This window comes from Littorina saxatilis, linkage group LG11, assembly GCF_037325665.1.
Source record: "Littorina saxatilis isolate snail1 linkage group LG11, US_GU_Lsax_2.0, whole genome shotgun sequence".
NCBI classification, from domain to species: domain Eukaryota; kingdom Metazoa; phylum Mollusca; class Gastropoda; order Littorinimorpha; family Littorinidae; genus Littorina; species Littorina saxatilis.
The window spans coordinates 295,001-308,868 of record NC_090255.1 but is presented as its reverse complement, the minus strand read 5'-3'; the positions used below and the strand labels follow the sequence as shown (position 1 = coordinate 308,868).

The 13,868-nt window shown below is 46.7% G+C and overlaps 1 protein-coding gene across 1 annotated transcript in view; it reads right to left on the bottom strand.

Moving 5' to 3' along the window:
* Nucleotides 1-318: 318 nt before the first annotated feature.
* LOC138979356 (uncharacterized) overlaps nt 319-13,868 on the bottom strand; it is a 16,872-nt gene continuing 3,322 nt past the window's right edge. Inside the window, exons 3-4 of the mRNA XM_070352045.1 lie at nt 2,806-2,993; nt 319-640 (exon numbers count right to left, since the gene is read on the bottom strand). Coding sequence (XP_070208146.1) covers nt 502-640; nt 2,806-2,993 — 327 coding nt within the window. The 3' untranslated portion in view covers nt 319-501. The remainder of the gene's footprint in view (nt 641-2,805; nt 2,994-13,868) is intronic.

Genomic DNA, 13,868 nt, shown 5'->3' with positions numbered 1-13,868 from the left:
CCACCTGCATTGCTTTCATAATGAAAGAAACGTTTGCTTATTGCATCTCATACATCAGATCAGTTCTGAGATTCATTTTTGCGTGCAACTGATATGGTTTTCTGAGCCGTGCAATACGATTTTGGAACTTCATACAAATGTGTCACATTGTTCGGCGCGAGGTCAAAGGTCGGGAGCAAAGTAGTTCTTCGCCCAAATCGGAATCTGCACTATCATATATTTTTTTGAGTCCATGATGTATTTATTGAGCTATAAAAATACAACATATATACCCATACTGAAGTAACAGAGACAAAGAAGGGAGGTCATGGGATATATATATATATAATTGGCGGCCTATACCCCAGACGGGGTCACAGGCGTAGGTGAGGTGAGGTGATATATATATATATACATCAACAGTGGATACTTTCAAAAATATGGTGGCATACAGTAACTGTCAAAAACGATTTCCATTCTCTGTCAAAGTGGACGCGGGGCATTCAGTTGGGCGCGGGGCGGTCAGTCAGAGACTTCCGGCCAGCCGAAGAGACACGGGAGGTTGTGCTGCCCGGCGGTCACCTTGCACCACTTCTGTCTCTCGCTCACGATACTGCGGCCCTGGATCGTAGGTTTGAACCCGTACCACCCGTTACTCGTCCTGCAACAGTCAGCATCCCCCCTTAATGTACCACCCGTTACCCGTCCTGCAACAGTCGGCATCCCCCCTTAATGTACCACCCGTTACCCGTCCTGCAACAGTCGGCATTCCCCCTTAATGTACCACCCGTTACCCGTTCTGCAACAGTCGGCATCCCCCCTTAATGTACCACCCGTTACCCGTCCTGCAACAGTCGGCATTCCCCCTTAATGTACCACCCGTTACCCGTCCTCCAACAGTCGGCATCCCCCCTTAATGTACCACCCGTTACCCGTCCTGCAACAGTCGGCATCCCCCCTTAATGTACCACCCGTTACCCGTCCTGCAACAGTCGGCATTCCCCCTTAATGTACCACCCGTTACCCGTCCTGCAACAGTCGGCATCCCCCCTCAATGTACCACCCGTTACCCGTCCTGCAACAGTCGGCATTCCCCCTTAATGTACCACCCGTTACCCGTCCTGCAACAGTCGGCATCCCCCCTTAATGTACCACCCGTTACCCGTCCTGCAACAGTCGGCATCCCCCCTTAATGTACCACCCGTTACCCGTCCTGCAACAGTCGGCATTCCCCCTCAACGTACCACCCGTTACCCGTCCTGCAACTGTCGGCATCCCCCCTTAATGTACCACCCGTTACCCGTCCTGCAACAGTCGGCATCCCCCCTTAATGTACCACCCGTTGCTCGTCACGCAACAGTCGGCATCCCCCCTTAATGTACCATCCGTTACTCGTCCTGCAACACTCGGCATCCCCCCTTAATGTACCATCCGTTACTCGTCCTGCAACACTCGGCATCCCCCCTTAATGTACCATCTGTTACTCGTCCTACAACACTCGGCATCCCCCCTTAATGTACCATCCGTTACTCGTCCTGCAACAGTTGGCATCCCCCCTTAATGTACCATCCGTTACTCGTCCTGCAACTGTCGGCATCCCCCCTTAATGTACCACCCGTTACCCGTCCTGCAACAGTCGGCATCCCCCCTTAAGGTACCACCCGTTACCCGTCCTGCAACAGTCGGCATTCCCCCTTAATGTACCACACGTTACTCGTCCTGCAACAGTCGGCATCCCCCATTAATGTACCACCCGTTACCCGTCCTGCAACAGTCGGCATTCCCCCTCAACGTACCACCCGTTACCCGTCCTGCAACAGTCGGCATCCCCCCTTAATGTACAACCCGTTACTCGTCCTGCAACAGTCGGCATCCCCCCCTAACGTACCACCCGTTACTCGTCCTGCAACAGTCGGCATCCCCCCTTAATGTACCACCCGTTACCCGTCCTGCAACAGTCGGCATTCCCCCTCAACGTACCACCCGTTACCCGTCCTGCAACAGTCGGCATCCCCCCTTAACGTACCACCCGTTACCCGTCCTGCAACAGTCGGCATTCCCCCTTAACGTACCACCCGTTACTCGTCCTGCAACAGTTGGCATCCCCCCTTAATGTACCACCCGTTACTCGTCCTGCAACAGTCGGCATCCCCCCTTAATGTACCACCCGTTACCCGTCCTCCAACAGTCGGCATTCCCCCTTAACGTACCACCCGTTACCCGTCCTGCAACAGTTGGCATTCCCCCTCAACGTACCACCCGTTACCCGTCCTGCAACAGTCGGCATCCCCCCCTAACGTACCACCCGTTACTCGTCCTGCAACAGTTGGCATTCCCCCTTAATGTACCACCCGTTACCCGTCCTGCAACAGTCGGCATTCCCCCTTAATGTACCACCCGTTACTCGTCCTGCAACAGTCGGCATTCCCCCTTAACGTACCACCCGTTACTCGTCCTGCAACAGTCGGCATTCCCCCTTAACGTACCACCCGTTACTCGTCCTGCAACAGTTGGCATTCCCCCTTAACGTACCACCCGTTACTCGTCCTGCAACAGTTGGCATTCCCCCTTAATGTACCACCCGTTACTCGTCCTGCAACAGTCGGCATTCACTGCAGTACCACACTCACGTGGGTATTTTGTGCTGGGCGGGTATGTCAGGTATGTCGGGTATGTCAGGTATGTATGTCGGGGGTATGTCAGGTATGTCAGGTATGTATGTCTGGTATGTCGGGTATGTATGTCGGGTATGTATGTCGGGGGGTATGTCAGGTATGTATGTCTGGTATGTCAGGAGTAGGTGGCCCACTGCAGTACCACACTCACGTGGGGATGTTGGGCTGGGCGGGTATGTCGGGTATTGGCGGCAGGAAGATGGGAAGCGGAGGCTTCCCCTTCTTGCCGTCTCTACCCAGCACGTGATCGGGTATCCTGGGCAGCGGGTTGGGTGGCAGTAACCAGCGGGTCTGGTCGTACGGCGAGAATGGTCGCTTGCCCGCCATGGCCTCGTACATCTACAGCGTCCAAGTCATGTCAGTCAGCAAAACAAAAACAATCTCACGTTACACAGTGTCCAAGTCATGTCAGTCAGCAAAACAAAAACAATCTCACGTAACACAGTGTCCAAGTCATGTCAGTCAGCAAAACAAAAACAATTTCTGGTTACGCCGTGTCCAAGGCATGTCAGTTAGCAAAACACAAATCAATCTCACGTTACACGGTGTCCAAGTCATGTCAGTCAGCAAATCAAAATCAATCTCACGTTACACAGTGTCCAAGTCATGTCAGTCAACAAAACAAACAACAATCTCACGTTACACAGTGTCCAAGGCATGTCTGTCAGCAAAATAAAATCAATCTCACGTTACACAGCGTCCAAGTCATGTCAGTCAGCAAAACAAACAACAATCTCACGTTACACAGTGTCCAAGTCATGTCAGTCAACAAAACAAACAACAATCTCACGTTACACAGTGTCCAAGTCATGTCAGTCAACAAAACAAACAACAATCTCACGTTACACAGTGTCCAAGTCATGTCAGTCAACAAAACAAACAACAATCTCACGTTACACAGTGTCCAAGTCATGTCAGTCAACAAAACAAACAACAATCTCACGTTACACAGCGTCCAAGTCCTGTCAGTCAACAAAACAAACAACAATCTCACGTTACACGGTGTCCAAGTCATGTCAGTCAACAAAACAAACAACAATCTCACGTTACACAGTGTCCAAGTCATGTCAGTCAACAAAACAAACAACAATCTCACGTTACACGGTGTCCAAGTCATGTCAGTCAACAAAACAAACAACAATCTCACGTTACACAGCGTCCAAGTCCTGTCAGTCAACAAAACAAACAACAATCTCACGTTACACAGCGTCCAAGTCCTGTCAGTCAACAAAACAAACAACAATCTCACGTTACACGGTGTCCAAGTCATGTCAGTCAACAAAACAAACAACAATCTCACGTTACACAGTGTCCAAGTCATGTCAGTCAGCAAAACAAACAACAATCTCACGTTACACAGTGTCCAAGTCATGTCAGTCAACAAAACAAACAACAATCTCACGTTACACAGTGTCCAAGTCATGTCAGTCAGCAAAACAAAATCAATCTCACGTTACACAGTGTCGAAGTCATGTCAGTCAGCAAATCAAAATCAATCTCACGTTACACATTGTCCAAGGCATGTCTGTCAGCAAAATAAAATCAATCTCACGTTACACAGCGTCCAAGTCATGTCAGTCAGCAAAACAAACAACAATCTCACGTTACACAGTGTCCAAGTCATGTCAGTCAACAAAACAAACAACAATCTCACGTTACACAGTGTCCAAGTCATGTCAGTCAACAAAACAAACAATCTCACGTTACACAGTGTCCAAGTCATGTCAGTCAACAAAACAAACAACAATCTCACGTTACACAGTGTCCAAGTCATGTCAGTCAACAAAACAAACAACAATCTCACGTTACACGGTGTCCAAGTCATGTCAGTCAGCAAAACAAACAACAATCTCACGTTACACAGCGTCCAAGTCATGTCAGTCAACAAAACAAACAACAATCTCACGTTACACAGTGTCCAAGTCATGTCAGTCAACAAAACAAACAACAATCTCACGTTACACAGTGTCCAAGTCATGTCAGTCAACAAAACAAACAACAATCTCACGTTACACGGTGTCCAAGTCATGTCAGTCAGCAAAACAAAATCAATCTCACGTTACACAGTGTCGAAGTCATGTCAGTCAGCAAATCAAAATCAATCTCACGTTACACATTGTCCAAGGCATGTCTGTCAGCAAAACACAAAACAATTTCACGTTACGCGGTATCCAAGTCATGTCAGTCAGCAAAACACAAAAAAATCTCACGTTACACAGTGTCCTGGGCATGTCAGTCAGCAAAACAAAAACAATCTCATCATACACGGTGTCCAAATCATGTCAGTCAACAAAACAAACAACAATCTCACGTTACACAGAGTCTGTCTTATGTATGAACATGTATGTAATATGAGTACTTAATTATTGATGAAATGATGCTGTTATTAGAATGCATTAATTGACAGAAGACTCGTATCGTGAAAAACATTATTATTGATTCGCATGCCTGTTGGACCATGATTATGGGGCCTGTACCGTTACCTGTAGAGCTGAGTCTCCACGCACTCACGTGCAACAGGTGGAAAACCGTCAGGCATGCTACTTTTCCGGTAATTGCCGGAAATCCGGTAAAGCCGTTTTCAAAATCCAGTAAAGTCAAATTTATTCCGGTGAAGTTGAAAAATTTCCGCAAAAACGATCCGTGTGAATATCGCGCAACGCGACCGGGCGTCGGTCTCAATGAAGCCAGCGCACGCGCGTTGCCCGTCATTGGTCTTGCCGTTCTGAATCTAGAACGTTCCCAATCTAGTTCTGCGGATGTATAGGCCGTCGTTTTTGGCGAACTGTTTCGCCCAGATATTGTACAGAGAAATTCGCCGGGACTATTTGATTCCGGCGTGAAGAACAAATGGAGTTGGGCTTGGCTTGAAAACACCTTCCCGCCGGAAAAAAAGAAGGCTGACACGAAGAAGAACGAATCCGGCCAAAGCGGCAAAAAGAACTGTGCCTTCTTTGACTTGTGAGTGACTACTCTTCCTTGCATTTGTTTTTTTGCAGTAACCTTTTTCAATGCTTTTGTGACTTGTAAACCCTTTTCATGTGTACAAAACTGGTGAAAACACCACTACTGTAGTACCAGTGCACTGGTGACTACATACTAGTCTACAGTAGTGTTGTTTTCACCAGTTTGAAGGTGTGTTGAATGGTGGTGGGGGGAGGCTAAAATGGGATTTTTAACAAGATCACAACACTATTACAGCCCTGAAAATGATGCCCAGAATGCACAGATTTTAACAGTTTTTTGAAAAAAATTTCGGGGGGGCATGCCCCCGGACCCCCCTAGTTGGCTCGCCTGCTTCGCAGGCTCAGGCTTGTGGCTTTGCCACTGGCACTACGCGCTTCTTTCAGGTAAAACCATTTTTGGCCTGTAGCATGCCTGAAAACCTGAATGTTCAAATGTATAGGGTGAGCTGCGACTGTGTCGCCAGTTAAACAATTTGTTACAGCACTTGCCAAACTAACATCTTAGAGGCAAGACGGAAGGCTCTGTCGCTCAACTAACATCTTAGAGGCAAGACGGAAGGCTCTGTCGCTCAACTAACATCTTAGAGGCAAGACGGAAGGCTCTGTCGCTCGAATGCGCAGGTAAACTATTTTTCAAGAATGGTTTAGCATAGCAGTATTTCTTTTATTATGATGGTGAATAAGCTCTGTAATAGTGTTCATTTATCTATATATATATACGACTAGTGTCTGTCTGTCTGTCTATCTGTCTGTCTGTCTGTCTGTTCGCGATGCACGGCCAAAGTTCTGGGTGGATCTTTTTCAAATTTGGACACCGTATTCAGCTACACCCCGGACACAACCTCATCGATGAGATATTTCAACACGTGCTCTCAGCGCGCAGCGCTGTGCGCGCTGAACCGATTTTGTGTTTTTTTGTCGGGATCCACTACCAGTAACTCTTCCTTATCTTCTCCAGTGTTTTCAGCCGCGATTATCTCCCTTCCTCCGTGTGGCGTCAATCCATATTCCCGTTACTACGTTACTATTTTTAGAAGGTCAGTGCACGTTACTATTTTTTTTTTTTTTTTTTTTTTTTAGTTCTTTTTATTTTAACAAAAAGACATCATAAGATCAGAACACAATTATAATCAATGTACCGGGTAATCAACATGTATAATTTCTATACCACAGTGATTTTAGGCAGTGCTAGAAACAAAAAATCAGTCCACAAAAACTTTCGTCGTAATGAATATAATACAACGCTAACAATCCCTAAATCAACTTGTTGAACGACCAAGTCATTTCTTTTTTTTTTTTTTTTTTTTTTTTTAATTTTTTGTTAATTTTTTTTTTATTTTTATTTTTTTTTCAAACAATTTTATTCACATAAATAACAACAATTAACAATATCTCATACAATGAATTAAATACAACTTATCGAGAACAACAAGCTAACTTTTTTAACGTTTTGTTCTTCGAACACTCACACAAAAATGCTTCTTATCTGTAACTGCCTATTAAAAATACTTTCCAACGGTAAAAACGAATTTGTTTTTTTATATATACTAACGCACATCTTTCCGATTAAGATAATGTGGTTCAATTTATACATAGTTGCCTTTCTCACCATTACAAAATGCATACCAAGTAAAACATCACTAACATTCAAAATAATCTTAATTTCTAAAGTACGAAAAATAAATTCTTCAATAAACTTCCAGAATTTGTATACAACCGGGCATTCAAAAAAGAAGTGTTCAATGAAATCAGTTACATCACAGCAGTAATTACATTTATTAGTTTCCGTTACTTTCATTTTACACAGGAGAATGTTGGTCGGATAAATGTTGTGCATAATTTTCCAGTGTAAAACTCTTAATCTAGTCTCTTGTGTTGACTGATAGGCAACTATCCAGGATCGTTCATCAATTTCTACATTAAACTTTCTCTTCCAAAATCCTCCGGAACATGGTACATCTGTTTTCATATTAATAACCTCTTTCCTGTATTCGCTGGCACTTAACACATTTTTGCCGTTAAACAGTGGTAAGGTAATACAAACATCATCAGTCATATTTACAGCATTTTTCCTCATAAATAATGACACAGCAGCTTTTACAACATTATATTCAAGAATTCGGTTTGGCGAATATCCAATCAAATCACATATATCTTGATATGATAATATATCTCCCGAACGTACAATGTCAGTTAATACCAATACACCTCGTTGTATCCAACTCTCAAAAAAATAAAACTTTGCCACTATACGTTATGCATGCATTATTCCATAATAAAATCGGCCCGATTGTCCCACGATCGTTGTGGTTATTATCCAGCCAATATTTTAATACTGCTTTCCAAAAGTGTGATTTCACTAGGTCTAACCCTTTAAATCTTGCACTGTTTACATTCGATAAGAAACATTCAAAATGTTTTCCAAAACGCAAATACATCATCTTTGGAGTGAAACTCCAATTATCATTTTCATTTGATGTAGTAAGTTGTGAAACCCATTGTAATAAAAAAGAGATTTGCATTTGCCTAATATCGATCATTTTTAAACCACCTTTTTCAATTTCAAAACATACAACGCTTCTTTTCACCTTTTCAAAGGCCTTCCGATTACAATCTCTTTTTCGCCACAAAAATCTAAACAATAAGGTATTGACTTCATTCAAAACACAGTCAGGTAATACAAACGCTTGCATAATATACACAAATTGTGAAATTAAAAACGTTTTCACAATACATATTTTCCCTACAATGCTCAAATTTCGCTTCTCCCATGCACAAATCAATCGCTTAATATTCCTTATTCTTCCAGTCCAGTTATCTTCTACCAAAGAAGCACTCTTATCATTACAAAAATATACACCCAAAATCTTCAACTTCTTCTTCCAAACAAAATTATAAAATGTTTCATCACAATGTTTCCTACTACCCAACCACATCGCCTCAGACTTTCTCTTATGTATCCTTAAAGCCTGAAAAGCTAGAAAAGTCATTCATTATTTCAAGTGCATAATACATATCAATCTCATCCTTTAAAAAAAGGGTGATATCGTCTGCATACAGAGCAATTTTAATAACGGTTGCAATATCAGCATTATTCCATAACGAAATTCCTTTAATACGTCTACACTGTCTTATTTTTGATGCCAACAATTCAATGGCTAGTACAAAGGCCAAACATGAAAACGGGCACCCTTGACGAATCCCGGCTTTCACATCAAAAAAATCAGACAACCATCCACAATACTGCACTGAGCTAACCGTGTCGTTCATTAACACAGTCACCCATTGAACAAATTCTGGCCCAAACCCGAATTTTTGAAAGGCTTTAATAATAAACTCTTTTGAAATACTATCGTACGCTTGAACACAGTCAATTGCGACCAACAGACCAGGTTGATTTAGCTCGTGTGGCTGCACGTTACTATTTTTAGAAGGTCTCCAGTGTTTTGCGCGTTCATCTCCTTTCCTTCGTGCGCCGGCGAAGCCGGCCCTACTTCTTCCCGGCGAAGCGGGTAATCATCTATTGGTTGTTATTGTGGATACTTTAAAGGGTTGTATAACTTGTAGATAATTAGTTCGGACGAGTGTGTGTGGTTGAATGTGAAGTATAATTACGACCCAGGGTGAATGATGAGTGAATTACTACGTGTACCACATAAATATTTAGAATATTAATTGACTCCCTTATTCCTTAAAGGAGCCTGTCTATCCGGAGCGGATGCTGCCGGAAGACGAGAACTATCTTCGCGAGAGCTCAGGAAAGCAGACGCAGGACCCGAAACAGAAGGAGCGGAGGATTCCTGACTATCTTTGATGCGACGCCATTTTCGCGAGAGCTCAGGGAAGCAGACGCAAGGAAACGGAAAAGACTATGAACGGAGGATATCTTCGAGTCTACACTTATGAGCAACTCAACAGACGTCTACGGCTATGGTGGTAATTTTACTCATCTAGTGCCCTGGGTCGTTATGTTGAAGGATGATAGAAGAATTGCTGTGAGTGTATGTGTATTTGTATGTTATGTTCTGTGAATCATATAAAATGTTAAGCTATATTTTTTCTCGTATTGTTTGGAATGAAGTGTGGGAGAAAGACGAACGCTTATGAAAGAAAAAATATTAACTTCTGACTGCCTATAACTATTTTGAGTATTTCATTCCTGACAGTGTCCAAGGCATGTCAGTCAGCAAAACAAACAACAATCTCACGTTACACAGTGTCCAAGTCATGTCAGTCAACAAAACAAACAACAATCTCACGTTACACAGTGTCCACGTCATGTCAGTCAGCAAAACAAACAACAATCTCACGTTACACAGTGTCCAAGTCATGTCAGTCAGCAAAACAAACAACAATCTCACGTTACACAGTGTCCAAGGCATGTCAGTCAGCAAAACAAACAACAATCTCACGTTACACAGTGTCCAAGTCATGTCAGTCAGCAAAACAAACAACAATCTCACGTTGCACAGTGTCCAAGTCATGTCAGTCAACAAAACAAACAACAATCTCACGTTACACGGTGTCCAAGTCATGTCAGTCAGCAAAACAAACAACAATCTCACGTTACACAGCGTCCAAGTCATGTCAGTCAGCAAAACAAACAACAATCTCACGTTACACAGTGTCCAAGTCATGTCAGTCAACAAAACAAACAACAATCTCACGTTACACAGTGTCCAAGTCATGTCAGTCAGCAAAACAAACAACAATCTCACGTTACACAGTGTCCAAGTCATGTCAGTCAGCAAAACAAACAACAATCTCACGTTACACAGTGTCCAAGTCATGTCAGTCAGCAAAACAAACAACAATCTCACGTTACACAGTGTCCAAGGCATGTCAGTCAGCAAAACAACCCAACAATCTCACGTTACACAGTGTCCAAGTCATGTCAGCAAAACAAACAACAATCTCACGTTACACAGTGTCCAAGTCATGTCAGTCAGCAAAGCAAACAACAATCTCACGTTACACAGTGTCCAAGGCATGTCAGTCAGCAAAACAACCCAACAATCTCACGTTACACAGTGTCCAAGTCATGTCAGTCAGCAAAACAAACAACAATCTCACGTTACACAGTGTCCAAGTCATGTCAGTCAGCAAAACAAACAACAATCTCACGTTACACAGTGTCCAAGGCATGTCAGTCAGCAAAACAAACAACAATCTCACGTTACACAGTGTCCAAGGCATGTCAGTCAGCAAAGCAAACAACAATCTCACGTTACACAGTGTCCAAGGCATGTCAGTCAGCAAAACAAACAACAATTTCACGCTACACGTGATTAGCAGCCAGGCTTGCTTTCCGGTATCATGACGTCCCAGTAAAATGATGCTGTTCTCCCTTGGCAAAGTTTGGACTGATCTAGGATGATTTCATGCTGTTCTCCCTTGGCAAAGTTTGGACTGATCTAGGATGATTTCAAACGGTGTCTCCCCGGCAAAGGATATATGTTGTTGAGAAACCGAACTGAAGAGTTAACAAGCAGAGAGACAACAGAGTGAGGTGTAGCAGGAACCTGTCTCCCGGCTGTCAAGGATGGGAAAAGATACAATTACTTAACTCACAACTCACACATTGCTTATGGCATGCCGCACAGGACAGGTAACAAAGCTTGCACAAGATACCGATTGACGCGACGGCCTCGGTTGGGAAAAAATTGAAAAGGGGGGGTGGGAGTCTGAAATAACTGAGAGGTAACTGAGCGCAGTATGCAGGCTCCCAACACTCTACCTGGCGAGTCCCTGCGTAACGTCCCGTCCGTCCCCTATCACACACTCTACCTGAAAGGTCCCTGCGTAACGTCCCGTCCGTCTTCCATCACACACTCTACCTGAAAGGTCCCTGCGTAACGTCCCGTCCGTCTTCCATCACACACTCTACCTGAAAGGTCCCTGTGTAACGTCCCGTCCGTCCCCTATCACACACTCTACCTGAAAGGTCCCTGTGTAACGTCCCGTCCGTCCCCTATCACACACTCTACCTGAAAGGTCCCTGTGTAACGTCCCGTCCGTCCCCTATCACACACTCTACCTGAAAGGTCCCTGTGTAACGTCCCGTCCGTCCCCTATCACACACTCTACCTGAAAGGTCCCTGTGTAACGTCTCGTCCGTCCCCCATCACACACTCTACCTGGCGGGTCCCTGTGTAACGTCCCGTCCGTCCCCTATCACACATTGTACCTGGCGGGTCCCTGTGTAACATCCCGTCCGTCCCCCATCACACACTCGACCTGAAAAGTCCCTGTGTAACGTCCCGTCCGTCCCCCATCACACACTCTACCTGGCGGGTCCTTGTGTAACGTCCCGTCCGTCCCCTATCACACATTGTACCTGGCGGGTCCCTGTGTAACATCCCGTCCGTCCCCCATCACACACTCGACCTGAAAAATCCTTGTGTAACGTCCCGTCCGTCCCCCATCACACACTCTACCTGGCGGGTCCCTGTGTAACGTCCCGTCCGTCCCCCATCACACACTCTACCTGAAAAGTCCCTGTGTAACGCCCCGTCCGTCCCCCATCACACACTCTACCTGGGGGGTCCCTGTGTAACGTCCCGTCCGTCCCCCATCACACACTCTACCTGAAAAGTCCCTGTGTAACGCCCCGTCCGTCCCCCATCACACACTCTACCTGGGGGGTCCCTGTGTAACGTCCCGTCCGTCCCCCATCACACACTCTACCTGAAAAGTCCCTGTGTAACGCCCCGTCCGTCCCCCATCACACACTCTACCTGGCGGGTCCTTGTGTAACGTCCCGTCCTTAACCCATCACACACTCTACTTGGAGGGTCCCTGTGTAACGTCCCGTCCGTCCCCCATCACACACTCTACCTAGAGGGTCCCTGTGTAACGTCCCGTCCGTCCCCCATCACACACTCTACCTGGAGGGTCCCTGTGTAACGTCCCGTCCGTCCCCCATCACACACTCTACCTGGAGGGTCCCTGTGTAACGCCCCGTCCGTCCCCCATCACACACTCTACCTGGAGGGTCCCTGTGTAACGTCCCGTCCGTCCCCCATCACACACTCTACCTGGAGGGTCCCTGTGTAACGTCCCGTCCGTCCTCCATCACACACTCTACTTGGAGGCTCCCTGTGTAACGTCCCGTCCGTCCCCCATCACACACTCTACCTGGAGGGTCCCTGTGTAACGTCCCGTCCGTCCCCCATCACACACTCTACCTGGCGGGTCCCTGTGTAACGTCCCGTCCGTCCCCTATCACACACTCTACCTGAAAGGTCCCTGTGTAACGCCCCGTCCGTCCCCCATCACACACTCTACCTGGCGGGTCCCTGTGTAACGCCCCGTTCGTCCCCTATCACACACTCTACCTGGTGGGTCCCTGTGTAACGCCCCGTCCGTCCCCCATCACACACTCTACCTGGCGGGTCCCTGTGTAACGCCCCGTCCGTCCCCTATCACACACTCTACCTGGAGGGTCCCTGTGTAACGCCCCGTTCATCCTCCATCACACACTCTACCTGGTGGGTCCCTGTGTAACGCCCCGTCCGTCCCCCATCACACACTCTACCTGGCGGGTCCCTGTGTAACGTCCCGTTCATCCTCCATCACACACTCTACCTGGTGGGTCCCTGTGTAACGCCCCGTCCGTCCCCCATCACACACTCTACCTGGCGGGTCCCTGTGTAACGCCCCGTCCGTCCCCCATCACACACTCTACCTGGAGGGTCCCTGTGTAACGTCCCGTCCGTCCTCCATCACACACTCTACCTGGAGGGTCCCTGTGTAACGTCCCGTCCGTCCCCCATCACACACTCTACCTGGAGGGTCCCTGTGTAACGTTCCGTCCGTCCCCCATCACACACTCTACCTGGCGGGTCCCTGTGTAACGTCCCGTCCGTCCCCCATCACACACTCTACCTGGCGGGTCCCTGTGTAACGTCCCGTCCGTCCCCTATCACACACTCTACCTGAAAGGTCCCTGTGTAACGCCCCGTCCGTCCCCCATCACACACTCTACCTGGCGGGTCCCTGTGTAACGCCCCGTTCGTCCCCTATCACACACTCTACCTGAAAGGTCCCTGTGTAACGCCCCGTCCGTCCCCCATCACACACTCTACCTGGCGGGTCCCTGTGTAACGCCCCGTCCGTCCCCTATCACACACTCTACCTGGAGGGTCCCTGTGTAACGCCCCGTTCATCCTCCATCACACACTCTACCTGGTGGGTCCCTGTGTAACGCCCCGTCCGTCCCCCATCACACACTCTACCTGGAGGGTCC